The 19,198-nt window shown below is 48.0% G+C and overlaps 1 protein-coding gene across 1 annotated transcript in view; it reads right to left on the minus strand.

Moving 5' to 3' along the window:
* NUP210 (nucleoporin 210) overlaps positions 1-6,951 on the minus strand; it is a 103,160-nt gene extending 96,209 nt beyond the window's left edge. Inside the window, 2 exon segments of the mRNA XM_023751378.1 lie at positions 5,304-5,435; positions 6,777-6,951. Of these exon segments, the coding sequence (XP_023607146.1) occupies positions 5,304-5,435; positions 6,777-6,951 (307 nt within the window).
* Between the last annotated feature and the right edge of the window lie 12,247 nt (positions 6,952-19,198).

The raw sequence follows: 19,198 nt of genomic DNA on the forward strand, positions 1-19,198 counted from the left end.
CTTCAGGGTGGGGGGTCCTGCTGGCGTGCCTGGCCAGCCTGTGGTGAGGGGCTGAGGGCCGTTTTCAGGCTGGCCACACCCCCTTCAGGGTGGGTGGGTCCTGCTGGAGTGCCTAGCCAGTCTGGGTGAGGGGCTGATGGCTGTTTGCAGGCTGGCCAAGGCCCCCAGTGGGGACCCTCACCCCATGAGGGTGTGACCATCCTAGGTGAGGGGCTGATGGCTGTTTGCAGGCTGGCCACAGCCCCTTCATGGTGGGGGTCCCCCCTAGGGTGCCTTGCCAGCCTGGGTGAGGGGCTGATGGCTGTTTGCAGGCTGGCCACAGCCCCTTCAGGGTGGGGGTCCCTGCTGGGGTGCCTGGCCAGCCCGGGTGAGGGGCTGATGGCTGTTTGCAGGCTAGCCACAACCCCTTCAGGGTAGGGGTCCCCGCTGGGGTGCCTGGCCAGCCAGATGAGGGGCTGAGGGCCTTTTTCAGGCTGGCTACACCCCCTTCAGGGTGGAGGGTCCTGCTGGGGTCCCTGGCCAGTCTGGGTGAGGGGCTGATGGCTGTTTGCAGGCTGGCCAAGCCACCCAGCAGGGACCCTCACCCCATGAGGGTGTGGCCATCCTGGGTGAGGGGCTGATGCCTGTTTGCAGGCTGGGCACAGCCCCTTCAGGGTGGGGTTCCCCGCTGAGGTGCCTGGCCAGCCTGGGTGAGGGGCTGATGGATGTTTGCAGGCTGGCCACAGCCCCTTCAGGGTAGGGGTCCCCGCTGGGGTGCCTGGCCAGCCTGGGTGACTGATGGCTGTTTGCAGGCTGGCCACGGCCCCCAGCCACCCAAGCTCCCAGTGGAGGCTGGCTAGAAGCAGGTATCTGGGATTTATTTAGCTTCTATAATTGAAACTTTGTTGCCTTTTGTGGAGGCCACAGCTGGCCAGGGCGGGCGGGAAGCTTGGCTTCCACCATCGCCGGGGCAACCAAGCCTCCTGCTTGCTCCAGCTCCCTGGCTGCCGGCCGCAATCTTGGTTGGGTTAATTTGCATACAGTCGCGCTGATTGGCTGGTGGGCATGGCTTGGGTGTAGCAGAGGTACGGTCAATTAGCATATTTGTTTTTTATTAGTGTAGATTATGATGTGTCCTGGTGTGGGCCTCTTTAAGTTCATCCTGTTTGGGACCCTCTGTGCTTCCAGGGCATGTGTGTCTCTTTCCTTCATCAAGTTAGGGAAGTTTTCTGTCATTATTTTTTCAAATAGGTTTTCAATTTTTGCTCTCTCTCTCTTCTTCCAGTACCCCCACTATACAAATGCTGTGCTTGAAGTTGTCTGAGAGGCTCCTTACACTGTCCTCATTTTTTTATTCATTTTTCTTTTTGCTGTTCTGACTGGGTGTTTTTTGCTTCTTTATATTCCAAATCTCTGATTTGATTCTTGACTTCATCTACTCTACAGTTGACTCTGTAATTATTCATTTTAGTGAATGTATCCTTCATTCTAACTGGTTCTTTTTATGATTTCCATGTCCTTTTCTATGCTGTTGAAGTTCTCACTAAGTTCACTGAGCCTCCTTATAACTGGTGTTTTCAACTCTACATCTAGAAGATTGCTTGTCTCCATCTTGCTTAGTTCTTTTTCTGGAGTTGTGCTCTGTCCTTTCATTTGGGCCACATTCCTTTGTCTCCTAATTTTGGCAGCCTCCCTGTGCTTGTTTCTATGTATTAGGTAGAGCTGCTACATCTCCCAGACTTGGTAGAGTGTCCTAATGTAGTAGGTGTTCTGTAGGGTCCCATGGCACAGCCTCCCTGACCACTAAAATCTGGGAACCCAAGGTACATGCTGGTGTGGGCTTTGTACACCCTCCTCTTGTAGTTGAGCCTCAACTGCTGTTGGCATGTCAATGGGAGGGATTTACCCGCTCAGGCCAATCAGCTGCAAGGACTGGCTGTGACCACCAACCTCCAACCACCCTGGAGGATCAGCTATGCAGGGGCCCATCCCACAGAGCAGGACTTACTTCAGCAGGGTTCTGGTACCTGCTGAGTCCACCCCTTAAGTGTGTTGCTTCTCAAGGTGGTTGGGTGGCAGTGCTTTGATCTGATCTGAAGCTGTCCACTGGGTGCACTGGCTCTGGGGCCTCCTGGGAGGTGCAGGCCAAGATCAGGCATTACCTGTGTTCTGCCCGGGGCCACCCAGCATGAGCTACAAAGTGATCTACAGATGGCTGCTACTTGTGCTGGGCTTGGAGGTGCCCAGGAGAGGCCAAGCTGTGAAGCAAGGCAAGCTGCTGCTAGTGCCGGGCTTGGAGCCACTTAGAGAGGGATACAGGCTCGCTGTGGGCAGATGCTACTTGCTTGAGAAATTTTAGAAAAATCTGAAGCATGAGCCAAAACAGGCCATTAGTATGGAAAGGCCACTGGAAACAGCTTGGGTGGGCCTGAAAGCTGGGTGTGGTGGGGTGGGGTCTCAGGAAATCACTAGGATGGAGGAAAGAGTGGCTCTGGCCTGCTGGCTCTGTGGGGGGAAGGCTCATCAAAGGAACAATGTCCTCTGCCAGCACTTCTGTCTGGAGAAAGTTGCCTACTCCAGTTCTCATCCTAATGCTAGACAATTCAGTTCCTCCCCGTTTGCCTCTGGTGCCTTTCAAGTTGCTGCCCGAGTGCTGGAGCTCAGAGGTAGTGAATCTGACTAAGATCCATGTACAGGCCCTTTATTTTATTTATTTATTTTCATTTTCATCCCAGAGCATGTTTATTGATCTTAGAGAGAGGAGAAGGAGAGGACAGAGAGAAACATCAATGTGAGAGAGAAACATCAATCGGTTACCTTCCTGTATACCCCCTGACTGGGGCTCAAACCTGCAACCTAGGTATATGCCCTGACTGGGAATAGAACCTGCAACCTTTCAGTGTACAGGACAATAATCCCACCAACTGAGCCACACTAGCCAGGACTGTGCAGAACATGACAAGCATGTCAAAATTATGGCCCGCCACGAGTTTGACATGCTTGCAAGGAACCTCCTGGGATTCCAGCAGCCTCCGTCTCCCTCAGCTTCAGTCCTTGCTGGTTTTTATAGCCAGAAGTGATGGAGACTTCTCTTCCAGCACTGGAACCTGGGCGGGGGGGTGGCTGGTATGGGGCTGGACCCCTCACTCTTCAGCGGGGACCTCTGCAGCTGAGATATCCCTCTGGACTTTTGTCCACCACATGTGGGTGTGGGACCAGCCCATTCCACATCTCTGCCCCGACCAGCTTTGATGGGGCTTCTTCTCTAATTCCCTAGTGGTAGGACTTCCACTCAGCTTGATTTCAGGTGGTGATGACTATTCTGTAGTTTAGATGTAATTTTGAGAGGAGGCAAATATCCCATTTACCTACACTGTCATCTTGATCAGAAGTCAAATTTCATTTTTCAATTACAGTTTACATTCAATATTATTCTGTATTAGTTTCAGGTGTACAGCATAGTGGTTAGTCAATCATACACTTGACAAAGTGATCCCCCTGATATTTCAAGTACCCTCCAGGCACCATACACAGTTATTAGAATATTATTGACTGTATTCCCTGTGCTGTACTTTACATCCTCATGACTATTTTGTAACTGTGTACTTATTAATCCCTTCCTTCTTTAGCTCTGATGCTCTGAGTGGCTTTGAGTCCATATATTCTTCTAAATTCTTCCCATTCGACTAAGCCAAGCACAGGGATTATTCTTCCTCGAACCCTGCCCACTGTACTAACTGTTGGGAACTTAGTCCAAGTTCCTCCTTTATCCTCTGCTTACTAGTTACACAGGTCAATTTGTGGGGCAGATGGAGAAGCCATGAGAGGTTGTGGGTATATAAGAATGCGTCTTTATTGCAGAAACCAGTGGCCATACAGCCATTAGACATGACAATTCTTCACGGCAAAGTCCATACAGGCAGGCAGCTGGACACCGGCTGGTAAATACATATCTTTCCCATAAAGTAGCATCAGTCTCTGTACCCACAGTTATTATCTGAGCAGCCGCATGCTGCCTCTAAACTTAACGCTTTGCATCAGAGTGGTATCTCAGCTCTCTGGCTCAGCAGCTTCTCCTGTCTCTCCTGCCCAGCACACTGGCTGGTCTCTGTAGCCTCACATAGTAACTACTTCTAAGCTTCACTTTCCCAGCACACTGGATGATTAACATGCTGGCTATATCTGAGCTCTCTGTGAGCTCTTAGCCTTACATCGTAGCAGTATCAGCTCTCAGCTCCATCTGAGCCCTCTAGCCTCTCCAGCACACATAGAAGCTACATTCTCTGTGCCTACCGCCTCTGCTTCTCCACACACTCCTCTCCAGCTGCTCTCTCTCTCTAGCAGACTCCTGGTCAGTAACCTGTATATTACTCCAGAGACAAAGAAGGCTAGTTGCCAACAGCGACATCAATCATTTGGGTTACAGAAGGGCCTTGCAGCTATTCATGGTATCTTGGCCTTGGGCACCCTAATTAGTCTCATGCTCAGAGCGGCCTTGGCCATTCTGATGTATTGACAACAAGGCCTATCAACTGTAATTGAGAAAATTAAAGTATGTCAACTGTAATTGAGAAATAATTTTATAAATAAATTAATTAAATTTAATTTAAAAGGAAAAGAAAAATAATCTAACCTACAAAATTTCCCTTTGTTCCTTTACCACAAGGTCGGGCTACAGTGAAGATAGTCTGACGACTGCCAGAATAGATCTAAGAACAATTCAGTATTCGATTCTGATAAAATGAAGAAAGATACTACATGGGGACAGCAGTATACATGTGTGCCAGAGTCTGTCTGTTCCTCTCTCTCTCTCTCTCTCTCTCGCTCTCTCTCTCTCTCTCTCTCTCTCTCACACACACACACACACACACACAGAGAGAGAGAGAAGCAAACACACACACAATCTGCCATCTGGACCAGGAAGTCATACCAGCACTCAAAGCCAAGCAAGGAGAATGCCTCCCACTGTTTACAACCTAGTAACCCAGGAGCCTATCCCAGCTTCTCATCACTCAGATGTCACTTTTCAAAGAGGTGCCTTTACCAAACACAATCCCTATGCACATGCCTGGAGTCAGCCTCCAGGGGCTACAAACGCTCTCACCTCACCAGCCCTACTACAGAGACCAGTAAACAAGAGTGGCCATGGCATCCCTGACACCAAGGGCCTGGGGTTTACCTCCCAGGTGGTCCAGAGATCTTCAAGCCCCCTCCCCATCCCCATCACCAACCTCACTTTCCTGGCTGGAGCAGCCTTCTGTGTGGAATGGTAGGGCTGGACACAGGGAAGAGAGAAACAGAGACTGCCAGGAGGATGTCCTCACCTTCAGAGTCCAGAGCCTGGATCTTCAGCTCCAGGGGCGAGTCCTCCAGGTAGAGTTCGCGGGTCGTGGAGACGATCTGAATGCCATGGATGAGGTCAACGATGGCATCACAGCGCAGGACCTGGCCCGTGGCTAAAGGGACAGGACCCAGGGGTCAGACGGAGTGCCAGGGCAATACTGCCACCCACCTCCAGGGCTTTGCAGTTCAGGTGGTTTTACACTTTGGCAAATACTAGAGCAGCCAACAAAACAAGCACCACAAAACAGGGCTGGAAGAACCAAATTAAGCCTCAGAAGGCAAGCAGCTGACCAGCACACGCTCTTCTGAAAGTCAGCATGGACTTTCAAAGAGTAAGACTTTAGAGGCATGCTCACTGCCCACTGTGTGCTTTTCCAACATGAGCACCAGCATTTAAAGCGGTGTGCAGAACACTCCTCTAAGGAAATATTGTACTTTCAGGGCATAGTCATTATGTTAGATGACATATAGTACGATGAGTGAGCATCCAAAAAGATAATACTGTTCTGATGCCTGTCCCTACAGTGAGATTAGGAATTCTGCCTGGTGGTGTTTATTGATCTACACTGGTGTTTTTACATAAGACTATCAGCTCTACAGCAGAAGAAAAGGACTGTGTTCCCATGAGCACAGATGTTTTACTTGCTCCACAAATAAGACACATAAACGGTATTAGCTGGAGAACTCCTTAGTGCAAAAATAACAGCATGTGACTCAAAATCACTCTGACCATTCTCCAGGCACCATGTGGAACTTCATGTGCACTATTAATATACTTTGTTAGAAATCAATACAGCCCCATATCAAAAACCTTAAAAATATTCACATGCTGCGAGACCCAGTAAAACTGGGAATCTATCATTAGCTGGAAATGGCTAACAGAACCCAAAATAATTCTCTGAATAAGAATTTTTACTTTTCTATGTAACACTGAAATAAACATCTAAAAACAACATACATGTCCAATGTAAGGAATGATTACAGGACAACTTCCTGTTAAGAATATAACTTAGCCATTAAAAATAATTCTATAATGAGATGAAAAACTGTTCATATCATGTTAGGTGGAAGAAAAGCAAGACAGAAAATTATATTATTTTTTAAGCATTTTACAACCATAATATGGTAAATTAAATATGGGGAAGTGAAAGGATTACAACAACTTTCTTCATTTTGATTCAATACTCATTACAAGTTATTTGCGTAATAGATACTAATTTAGAAATGAAAGCCAGCCTCCATGACAGGGAAAACTGTACAAAGTGCTGGCAGGAGGGACCAGGGTGATGATGTTGCTTGCTCAGTGTCCCTATCCTGCCTGGGTGTCCTCTGACCCAACAGGAGAAATAGAAAGCACTGCCATGGATTCTGGTGGCATCTATGGCTGGGCTCTCAGTGGGATGTTTGCCACATGGTTTCCCCCAGGGACCACACAGGACACTCAAAGCCCTTACTGATGTCCTCTGCAAAGATGATGCTGGTCAGGCGGGCAGGCTGGGACAGACGGGCTTGCACCACCGCCTTCTGGGAGCACTGTTGCTCGTCCGGGCCCAGCGGCTCGATGCTGGCTACCTCTGGCCGGGTCGATGACCTGTGGTAAGAAGACAAGAATTTGCTCTCTGAAGCCATCCCACAAGGCACAGCTGGGAGCAGAAGCCAAAGACGGCTCCCCATCTGAGGCTCTGTCACAGACTCAAACACAGAATAAAGGTGGTAGTCTCCACAAACTTCAAATCCAGAGGAGAAACAGGGCCCAGCCAAGACCCCTCTGGTAGGAGGGGGGCAATTTGTGGATGTGGAACCTCTGCACACACACCCCTGCTAAAATAACCCAGCAGGAGACCAAAGACTTGGAAGCCACCTCAATGTTCACTAGATAGGCACCTTACGAGATTATTCCATGGGCTTGAAAATAATTCTACACCAGGAGGAAAACTGCCTATGGTCTCCGGTGAAGAAAAGACACGGTGTACCTCTCATGACTCTACGCCAGGCCAGGCACACAGCAGGCTCCAACATTAGCTTCCATCCCCAAATAAATTCTACCAAAGCTGAAGATGACCACAATGACTTCAAGCCCCCATGTGATGGAGCCAACATCATGTCGATGTGGTTAAGAAAGGCAGATCAACACACAAACAAATGCATCAGCCAAATCTGTGAGGTGGTTTCCCATGGAGAGACAGGCCTCCAGAATAAAAGGATGAAGGGACAGCATGACTCTGGGAGGTATCCAGGATCAGTGCCATGTTTTCTCACCTACAACATGTGACACAACAGTTCCCAGTTGCGGTGAGATGGGAGGGAGGGGTGCAAGCAGAGTGGACACACCACAAAGATCACAGGATGAGCGCTACCCTTATAGCTGTCTGCAGACAGAGCTCAGGGAAGCCGCTCTGAAGTGGCCATTCAGTGACACCATGCAAACACAGGTGTATCAGGCTGGGGACCGGTGAGCCAAGACCCTGGTGTTGAAAGCAGCTAGGTGTGCTCAAAGAATGAAAGGGCTCCAGAAGGTAAGAGGTGCTAAACTCAAGGAGAATGGCAGGGGCTGAGGTCAGGGATTGAAGTCAAGGAGATAGCGGGTTTTGAGTTCAAGGAGATGCCAGGGTCTTAGCCAAGTTGATGGCAGGGGGTTAGGTCAAAGACACCAGAGGAGCTGAAGTCAAGAAGACAGGAGGTGATGAGGCCAGGAGGCATTGAGGGCCACAGTAAGGAGCTTCTGTTTATTCAAAGGGCAATGACAAGCACTGGGGATCTTAAGCCAGTAAGTCAGTGGTTCTCAACCTTCTGGCCCTTTAAATACAGTTCCTCATGTTGTGACCTAACCACAAAATTATTTTCGTTGCTACTTCATAACTGTAATGTTGCTACTGTTATGAATCGTAATGTAAATATCTGATATGCAGGATGGTCTTAGGCGACCCCTGTGAAAGGGTCGTTCGACCGCCACAGGGGTCACGACCCACAGGTTGAGAACCACTGCTAAGCATTCCAATCTGATGTACATTTATAGATCAGAGAATAAGGTGCTGCCCTCAGTGAGCTGCTAGTGTGACTGAGGAACCAGGAAAGGGGAACCTACTGTGCAGAGAATTCGATGCTCCTTCCTAGGGCTACACTCAGCACAGCACCCAGCAGAGCAGGCACATTGTGTCTCTACTTCCTTCCCGGCCTCGGCTTAAACTCACTGATACATCAACGTCCTAGAATATTCAGAAGGAAACTTGTAAAAACTGCCTGGTGTTTAAAAGCAGCGATGTTAAACACACCCAAACAGACCTCTCCCTGCTCTCCAGTTTGATGCCAAGTGGCTCTCCCAGAGCCAAGTCGGCACAGCAGTGACTGCAAACACACCTAAGGGTGCTTTGATTGCACAGACATCACAGGCACGCGAGCTGCTGGCAAGGTGCCTGAAAGTACTCTGCAATAAACCTCACCCACAGTTAAGAAAAGAAGTCTAAGCCCCTGAGAAAATGCATCACTGAGAGACTTCTGAGAAAAGATAGTTTCAGAGACTGAGGGCAGACAACAAAATGGACAAGAATATACACAAGAGGTGCCCAGACGGGTGTAGCTCAGCGGTAGAGCGTCGACCTAGGAACCAAGAGGTCACCGGTTCGATTCCGGTCAGGGCAATGCCCAGGTTGCAGGCTCGATCCCCAGTGGAGGGCATGCAGGAGGCGGCCGATCACTGATTCTCTCTCATCATTGATGTTTCTCTCTCTCTCTCTCTCTCTCTCTCTCTCTCTATCTCTCTCTCCCTTCCTCTCTGAAATCAATAAAAATATATTTTAAAAAAAAAGAATATACAAGAGGTGAGAGAAGGTAGCTGTGGCAAAATGCTCACACCCATGCTGGAAAAACACCCCATTTAACTGGCCATAGCTTTGGAACTCTTAAGAGCATTTTCAAAGGACATTAAACCTTCCAAACATGTGTGCACACACATGCATGTATGCACACACCACGCTTACTGTGGAAACAAGACCAAATTAGAAAGCTCACACAGATCAGAGGAGACAGAGGAGACAAAGGAAATGGGCAAATAAATGCAATGCTGATGCTGGACTGGATCTAGGAACAGAAAAATAACTTTAGTGGAGAAAATGGTTATATCAAACAGCCTAGAGTTTAGTGAACTGTCATGTACCAATGTCAGTTTCTTGATTTTGACAAGTGTTCCTGGTTATGGAAGATGTTAACATTAGGGGAAGCTAGGTAAAGGGTTTACAGGAACTTGGTATTATCCTTGTAACTTTAAATTGTGTAAAAGACTGGGGAGAGAAGGATGAATAGGCAGAACATAGAGGATTTTTTAGGGAAATGAAACTACTCTGTATGAGACTATAGTAATACAAGGCAATACACATTTGTCCAAACCTAGAGAATGCACAACACCAAGTACAAACTATAATATAAACTATGGACTATGGACAATAATGTGGCAGTGTAGGCTCAACATGTAATAAATGCACCACTCTAGTGTGGGATATTGATAATGGGGGATACTGAGGGGAGGGGTGCTATATAGAAAATCCATAATTTGCCTCAATATTTTTATGAACCCGCAATAGTTCTGAAAAGTAAAGTCTATTAGGAAAAAATAAAGACAATTCATCATTTCCTGCTTTTACCCTGAGAAACAGCATGGTTTGTCTTGTTTAACGGCAGCTGGGAGCTAGAGATCTGGACTCCCAGTCTAGGATATAAATGCCACTCCCTCTCCAAGCCTTAATCTCAAGAACAAACTAGGGACAACACCTCTTTTCTCATTCCCTCACAGCAGTGAGTTAATCTCAGAGTCCCAACAAATAAATCACTGCTGATAAGAACAGAGCTATCTAGTTCCAGTTGAAGAGGCATGAAGCCCTTCGTCCCGCATCCCTACCCCTTCTCGGTCTGCACCTGCCATGCCAGGCAGCCTTCTGACCCTGGCTGGGAACACTGCACCTTTCATTGTGTGCCTACTGTTTGTAGGGCTTTATTAATACAAGCAGCCCTGCCCAGTAGAAATATGAGGTGAATCACATTTAAAATGTTCTAATTGACTTATGAAAAATGTAACAGTTAAAAATAATTTAATAGACTATTTTTAGAGCAGTTTTAGATTCATAGCAACATTAAGTGCTAAGTACAGAGATTTCCCCTATGCGCCCTGCCTACCATGTGCACGCCTCCCCCTCCCCCACCTCCACCCCCTCACTATCAATGTCCCTGATGAGGCGGAGATGAGAGAGAGAGAGAGAGAGAGAGAGAGAGAGAGAGAGAGAGAGAGAGAGAAACATCCATCAATTACCTCCCATATATGCCCTGACCTGGGATTGAACCCACAACCTCAGCTCCAAAAACTGAGCCACACAGGCAGGGCAACTGATAAAATTAATTTTAATAATACATATTACTTAATCCAACATATCACAAATATTACGTGGCCCCAGCAGCATGTCAAGGACTCCCAAGAGTGGCAAGTGACTATGGGGCTGGACAGTCAGCTCTGAGGGCAGGCCTTTGGGTGGAGAGCCAATCAGATATAGTACTCTTAATTCACCACTCCAGTGGGCATCTTCTGATCTCTGCCAAGGGCTGGTTGGGGGTAGCAGGTGCTGAACCCTCCTACAACCTCTTAAGAAAGGCTCTTTGCACTTAGGGCTGACACAGGGCAGTAAGTGTAGCCCAGAGATAAGACAAAGCAGCATGCCTTACTTCGAGCTGCCTGGGGAAGAAGGCACCCACCCCATCCTCAGGCCTGCAGTGGTGGGCTGTCCCAGCCTGAAGACAGCCAGACCCATGCAGGGAAAGAGCCCACACACAGGCCTAGAGCAGTCTGGAATCCCTGCACCCACTCAACCTGGGCTGAGCTCAGTGCAATGGGAGCCAGACTGGTCCTCACGAGGCCTCTGGGAGGGCTGGAAACACTTCATAATGGATGATAAAGTGCTAAGAAAAGTCAGTAGCAGACGTGGCAAACCAGGGGGTGGACAACCACATCCTCCACCACCACTTTCACTTGGGAATTTTCTCTGGGCTCCAGAATGCTCCATCTGAAGCCAGAGGGGCTCATCCCAACCATCCACAGAGGGTTTAGGGCAGCCTAGGGTGGTGTTTCTGTTAACAGCAAAAGGTTATTTTTAGTTATCTGACTCCTTCTAGGGCATTCTGAAGCCATTTGTTTTGGCTGTACTTTAAAGAGGTACAAAGACCACAGACTCCAGCAATGACGTGTCATCGGGCCTCGCTGTCCCCCTCACGGTGAGGTTCCAGTGGATCCACACTGTAACCGCCCCCACTGAAGCCACATCTCCTACTCCAACAGCCCAATTCACTTGGTGCAGCAGCATGTTCTGTTAAAGAGGCAGGTCCTGGCTCATAAGGCTTTTCTACTGAGAGCAGACTCCAGTTTAAATTATCCGCCAAAGGTGTGTGCTGCTCCAGCTCGCACATATTTGGCTCATCCATGCATCTCAGCTGCTGGTGGGCATGTCTATCCCACTATCCCCCACTCAACAACACTCCCCAAGGCCTACATGGACGTGTTAAGGTCTTTCTCTGGGCCCCTGGTGTCTGGATGAGATCAACATGTAACCGGTGGAATGAATAAAGCAGGTTGCCCTCCCTAATGTGGTGGGCGTCACCCAGTGAGTTGAAGGCCTGTGGCTAAGTGGTGAGCAGCACTCTGTGATGGGACATGGTCTTGCTCAGCTCTCTGCCTACTGATATCTGCTGGAAGGTGAACTTCTGAGACAGCAGGGTGCTGCCATTCACTAGCTGTGTGACCTTGAGCAAATGACTTAACCTCTTTAGACCTCCATTTACTCTTCTATACAATGGGAATAAAAACAGTACCTGGTGCAAAGGGATAGAGTGGTTTAGTACAATAACAAAGCTCTTATCACAGGGCCTTGCACACAGTAAGCTCTCAAGTTCAGAAAACAGGAGGCTCCCAAATAAGGGGCTTGTGGCCCTTCAGTATTTGGCATGATTCTGAGCACAAGAACTCTGCTCTTTAAAGAAATGAAGAAAATGCGGGGCCTTCCATATTGTGATCATTTATGCTTGACCCTGTCCATCCTCTTCTCTTAATGAAGCCTGACCCTGATCCCTGTTGTCAGGGCCCCAAGAGCGGCCTCCTCATTAGAGCCACAAGCAAAAATTCAGGCCCAAGAGAGGGTCCTGGTTCAAGGTCACATTCTTGGAAAGAGCCTGAACTTCCAACTTCAAGTCTAATCTCTGCTGAGAAGTCTCTCCCTCCCTCTCAGCTTTCACACCTCCACGCTCCATTCCTTTGCTTATACTGTTCCCTCCATTTCACATGCCCTTCTCACCCACTCTCATGTTGCCCAACTCTCATGGCTCATGGCAAATGGCAACTCTTCCATGGACCCATCTCTGATCCTCCTCACCTACCCTCCTCTCAGTTTCCACACCACTGGTCTCCTTGGGGCCCCTAATTCATTCATTCATTCATTGAATCCATATTTATTGGGTTATGTGCAATGTCCCAGGCACTGTTCTAAGCTGGGAATACAACAAAGTACTAATTATACATTAATCCTCACCTTCACAGAGCTTACATTTCAGTGGGAAGAGAACAAGAATAACCAAAATGAGTGAATATGGGGTCTTAGAAAATAGGGCTATGGAAAGCATTAAAGCAGGATAGGGAAAGGCTGTAATTTTCAGTAGAATGGTGAGAGCAAGCCTCACGGAGCGGGTGACATGGGAGCAGAGACCCACATGTCTGTAAAGGAGCAGCAGGCGTGGGCTCTTGGACATCCGGAAGAAGAGTGTCTGGGGGAAATGGATCAGCGAGTTCAAAGGCCCCAATACAATGGCTTGGCAATAATGCTTTTCCCTGTCCAACTTCCCTCAGACACTGCAGACAAGGACAGGGCCTGTGGCTTGTTCACTTCTTGCCCTACTGCAGTAGCATATGATTTTGGCACATGTTTTTGTAGATGCCCTTTATCAGATTGTGAATTGATTCTCTTCTATTCCTACTTTGCTGTAAATTTTTCTCATGAATGGTGTTGACTACTCTGCACCTATGGGGACTTTGTGGCTTTTCCTCTTCATTCTGCTGATATGGTGAATTATACTGATTCCTTTGTTAATGCTAAATCAAACCTGCATTCCTGGGATTTACCCCAGTTGGTCATGATACATTATCCTTTTTTATATTTTCCTGGAATTGATTTGCTAGTATTTTGTTAAGGAATTTTGTGCTTTTGGTCTATGCATTTCTTTTACTGGTAATGTTTTTGTCTGGTTTGCAATCAGTGTAATGTTGGCCTTACAAAAATGATCTAGGAAATGATCGTTCCTTCTCTCCTTCCTAAAAGAGTTTATAAAGGACTTGTACTATTTCTTCATAAATGTTGAAAGAATTTATGGTAAGGCCATCTGAAATTAGAGTTCTCTTTATGGGAAGGTTTGTAATTATAAACTTAATTTTACCAAATGTCCTAAATGGAAAAAAAGGCACCAAATATCCTAAATGGGAAAAAAAAGGCCTTTCCAAGTGTTTTCAGAACCATCCCCAAAGTCCTACACAGGAGGTGGGCCCAGCACACCCACCTTACAGCTGGGAGACTGAGGCTCAGTGCCGGCCACACAGCCATGTCGCCTTCTTTCCTCTCGTCATTCTCACTCACATCCCACCATGACCTCCTCCCAGACCACAGCAGCTCTCTTCAAGCACCCCGCCCAGGGTATATCTGCCCTCTCACACACACACAAACATCTAAACAGCTCAACGAGCAGGTGAGTGAGGCCAATGCACACACATGGGTGTCATTCCTGTAGGGGACCTGTGCTTGGTTTGGGTGGCCCAGTCTCCACCCACCTCTTTCAGTAACAGTGTCCAGATTTTCTGGGGGGGCCATTTCTTCTCCACTCTCAGACCATGAGCCCCAGAGTACTCACACTGCTCTGGACACTAGGAAGCAGGTGCCTGGGGCCTGGTGAATCAGCTGTGTGTTCCCCTGGTTTGCCAGGGTTCAGACCCAAGCATGTGCCCCACTAGACTTGACTCTGGGGGCTGCAGGGCTGGAACTGTTTTCTTCTACCCCAGGAGAGCACCTAGCTGAAGTAAAGACCTGAGGACTGAGAGACCAAGTACTGCTGAAAAGCTCCTGCAACACAGATGCCCAAAACAAATCCTTCCTGCCTCCAGGTTTATGAGCCAGAACAACATGCCATTGTTTTATTTAAGCTACTGTGGTTTGGGTTTCCTGTTACATACGGTCAGAAGAATCTAGACAAATGAAATCCCCCTGGCTGAATTCTGTTAAGGTTCGTTGCCTTATTTCATTCAAACTATTGGTACTATATTTTTTAAAGAAAAAACCTTTCATTTATTATGTGCTTTTTATGTGTCAGTCACAGAATGAAACACATCAAATATTTCATTTTAATTCTATTAAAACCCCATTTGGTACACAAGGAAACCTCTGCATAAGTAATCTGCCCATATTCATACTCCTAGAAAAATGCCTCAGTCCAGCCTGGCTCTAGACCCCTGGTCTGGACACTGTCCCACTCCCTTGTGCTGAAGGCACAAAGATAGTTCAAAATAAGGACAAAGGCCTCCCACCCCTGTCCACAGGGAGGGGCCGGCTTCCAAACCTGGGCAGAAAATGGCCTTAACCTCTTCCTCAAACACTCCACACCCCACACCCCACATGTATCCTTGACACTGCTTTTCAAGTGGCACTAACTGTTCTAAAACTGTCTTGAAGGAACTAGGTAAACCAACTGTTAGCTGAGAAGTGCTGGCTCATTTCCTCTTGCCTCCCAGGTCTGAGCTGGCTCTAGAGCGAGTGACCTGGTTTTGAAAGTGGCTCTGCCACTAACTGTCTGTGAGGCTCCAGGTCTCTGGCTCCCCATTTGTGCAGTGGAAGTCATTCCTAGAAGGGTTAAATTTTGTTTTTAGGATTAAATGGGGAATAACATGCAAAGGGATTAGCAGAAAAAAAACTGGTCCTGCTGTTTTTGTTCCCTCTGCCACACCCCTCCCACAATATTCCAAGCCCCTGCCTCTGGCCACCGGGCAGCTGCCCTCTGCCAGCCTTTCCCCACCTTTGGGCCTCTTGCTGTATGCTGCCTCCTGGATCCAGTCACATCCAGGTAACCCTTATATCTTCTCCTTATTTTTTCCTTTGAATTGATTCTTCTTTATAGAAACAGTACTTTAAAGGAAACCTATATCAATTCTGTAGATAGAAAGCCGCTATCATTTGCCATACATCTGCAGTAACCATAAAAACAAAGATGAGTCAAAACAATGTTACTAGATTCTGGGAAGGCGGAGCTGGGTGGGGAGGCACTGCTGCCTGCAAAGGTTCTGAGCCATTGTCCTGCTCCCTCTGAAGACAGACAAATATTAAAAGGTGTTAAGGAATGTAGAATGGTGGTTGCAGGGACTGGAAGGAAGGGGATGAGGAGTTGATGGTTGATGAGTATCGAGTTTCAACTGGCACTAATGAAAGGGTCCTGGAGATGGATGGAGGTGAATGTACTTAATGCCACTGAACCGTCAGTTAAAAATGCTTAAGAAGGTACATTTTATGGTATGTATATTTTACTGCAATTTTTCAAAGAAAAAAATATAAACAACATATTGGAACCAGAAATAAACATTTATTTTGAGGAACTCTAAAGGACTGACACTGAATTCTGAAAGGGTAAAGCTTTCCCAATCTTAACGTCACATGAGGCCCTCGGACACACAGAATGTGTCTGGCGCTCTGGGAGGCACAGGAGCTGAGCAGAGGATGCGGAGCCCCGGACAGGGAGGTTCAGGCCAGAAAACCACAGGGAGAAGAAAAAGTGAGAGCTGTGCCAAGGGGGAGGGGGTGGCAGTGGAAATGACAGACCACCCTCTATCCACCTGCAGGTCCAGCCCCTCCTGGGCAGAGTTAGGGCCTGCAGGCCGGAAGATGAGCAGAATGGGGAACCCAGAAATGAAGCAGGAAGTAAACAACCCAGGCACCAGGTCAACTGAAAGGAGCACACACTTCCAGGCACCTCCCTCTCTGGGTCTCATGAAGGGAGTTTAGCAAGGCCCCACCAGTCCTGCAGGAACTAACGCTGCAGGCAGCCCCCAGGCCAGATGCAGAGGGGAGAGCAAGGCCCAGAGAACCAGTCCCAGGCTAATGCCACCCAACTCCTGACCCTGACCACTCGCTTCCTGTCTCCTAACCATAGGCCACAAGGTCCCACAGGCCCAGCCCCTGCCAACCTCTCTAACCTCATCTCCTAACACCACTTCCCTCACCAAACCTGCTTGTTTGTGCTCTTCCAACAAGCTCAGTCCCCCTCAGGGCCCCAGCACTTGCTGCCCCCTCCGGTTGGTCCCACTCAGGTTCCAGTTCAGCTCCAGAGGCTTCTCCTGGCTGCCCTCTACAGAATCACACAGCACACTGCTCATGTCCTCAAAGACTCACCACTAGGAATGTGGCCTGTACTTTCCTTAGTTTATGCTCCAGGAAAACAGGTTCTCCTCTGCTTGTCCATTGTCACCCCTGGGACCTGGAGTGGCACCTGGCTCATACAGTCACAAATATTCATGACCTACCTGTTAAGTGAATCCCCAGCCCTCACCTGTGAAATATGGTTGTCATCAATGCTGTCCCTGGGGCACTCAGGCAGGACAGCTCTGCACAGTGAGCACTGTCCTGGGACCTGCAGGCACGTGGCATCTCTGCCAGAAATAACACCAAATACGACCCCCAGTGAGAACACACAAACACAGTCTACCATTCCAAGACCCCTGCAAAAGCAAGGAGGAGAGAGACTGGTCTGAGTGTGTAAGGATGAACAGTGCCCACAAATGGGGTGTCAAGGGAAAAATACTCCAGACCAGGGGAACAGAAGCACAGTTACAGGCCACAGAAGGCCCAATGAATAGGTGCAGAAGTTGCAAACTGGTCAGCCTCCAGATGAATGAAGCCCACTTTTTTGTAAGTTTCCACATTGTAAATGTTTTATTTTAATGTCAGAGCCTGATTAGCCAGTTCCCGTCAGGCCCACTGCCTCACCTGTCCAGCTTCCAACATGTGAACTGCTCTGTTCTGCAGGCTGAGTCTGTGAACCCAGCAGAAGGTGCTGGAACTGGATGAGGTTCCAACTTGGCTCAGCAGGTAGCAGGGTTTTGGAAGGAGCCAGAGGAAACCTTCACCTCACCCTCTCTCCCCCAACTTCAGCCTGCAAAGTGCTGCAATGTGACTTGCTGCTGGTTCCTCCTGCTGGGGCCAGGCAGAGGGACCCTGGGAAGTACATATCTCAGGGAGGTGCTGGACTCTCAGATGCGGGTCAGCAAGAACAAAGGGACTGTGGGTCTTTCATGTCCACTGATTCTCAATGGGTCACCTGAGCTGCCTGGGACACAGCATACTCCAAGGACAAACTCCACTGTACAGGGCCCATGTAGCAGAAAGGGGTCCCACTTGCCTCCCCAATAATCCTTACACTTGTGGCTGAGAAGTGCCGGGCTGTGGTGAGAGGGTGCACCCAGTTCAGGACCAAGCCTGGCAAACACATCAGGCAGCTCCATGTTGCCCTGGGGAGTTTCCGGCCGCCTGTGCACAGCTCGATTCAGTGGGCACTGTGTATGCCCTGCCAGGTGCCAGATGCTCTTTACCAGGCAGGTCCACCCCATGCCCCTCAGCTGTGGGGAGTTCTGTTGCTCACAGTTTATACCCACAACCTTGTCCAGTCAAACACCCTCCGCCATTAGGCTCCACCCAGAGGCCTAGGAGGCTGCACACACCCCTCCCCTCAGGAGCAGCCAATGGCTGATTGGGTAAAAAAGTTCAAGCTTGGTTTCCCCCTCACCTCAAGAGAGGACAACCTGCATGCAAGTCAACTCCAGAGGGTCCCATGGATCAGCCCAAGGCTAGACCTTCTCTGAGACCACATCCTCACTCACCTCCCCTTCCCTATTCCACTTCTCAGCAGAGAAACCTTTTAATAAGCCACACACACTAAATCCTTGTCTCGAGCTCTGCTTCTGGGAAACCAGACTAAGACACTCACTTTCTCCAAGACAGGGCAGCCCACTGAAGAATCCAGAAACCCTGAGACTTCAACCAAAAGGAAAAGAATAAGCAGAAAATGTAACATCTACCTAGCAGAATAGTGCTCAGACACTGAACACCTAGGAAGATTTTGAAACAGCATAGAAAAGTACTTGGACTTTCATTTTAGCTGGTGGTTGGAAGAGAAAGAGGTTACCAAGTGGCCTAAATACCAGGTTTGAGCTTAGAGGGAAAAAATAATGATTAAAAGGAAACTGAAATGGTGACTGATTAATTGTATTACAGTTGAAGAATTATGATATATTTCTCTTTCCACAATTTTCCATATAATATAATTTTTGTATAAAACATATCTTAAAAAAGGACCTAATGAAATATACTTTATGGAGCATTTTCAATCACACAAAATGTTTAAAAAGAATCAGGAACCTGTCACATAACCAGCAATGCTGAGTGTAATTGGAGGGATTCAATTAGTCTAGCAAATTAGCCAGAGGCTGTAAGTTCCTGAATGGGGTAGAACTGGAAGCATCCTATGTCCTGTGGGATCTTGCTCAACTTACAGACCATCATTCTACAGGACATCACAGACAGCAGGTTCCTCTCTGAGGCTTAGACTAAAACAGAGGCAGTTTAGACTAGATGATCTCTATTGTTCCCCTGGCCCTAAAACTGTCCAATTATTTGATGCTATAAAACCAAGAAACAGGAAGACAAAACTGTTTCTTGGCTCGGGCATGTGATTTCAGTAAATTTGGAGCTTGACTTCAAATTCTATGGATAACCAAAGTAACTCCAAGGTTCAGGAGAGTTTACGCTTCCTTTGTGTTTCATCA

This window comes from Myotis lucifugus, unplaced genomic scaffold (genome assembly GCF_000147115.1).
Source record: "Myotis lucifugus unplaced genomic scaffold, Myoluc2.0 scaffold_21, whole genome shotgun sequence".
Taxonomy (NCBI): domain Eukaryota; kingdom Metazoa; phylum Chordata; class Mammalia; order Chiroptera; family Vespertilionidae; genus Myotis; species Myotis lucifugus.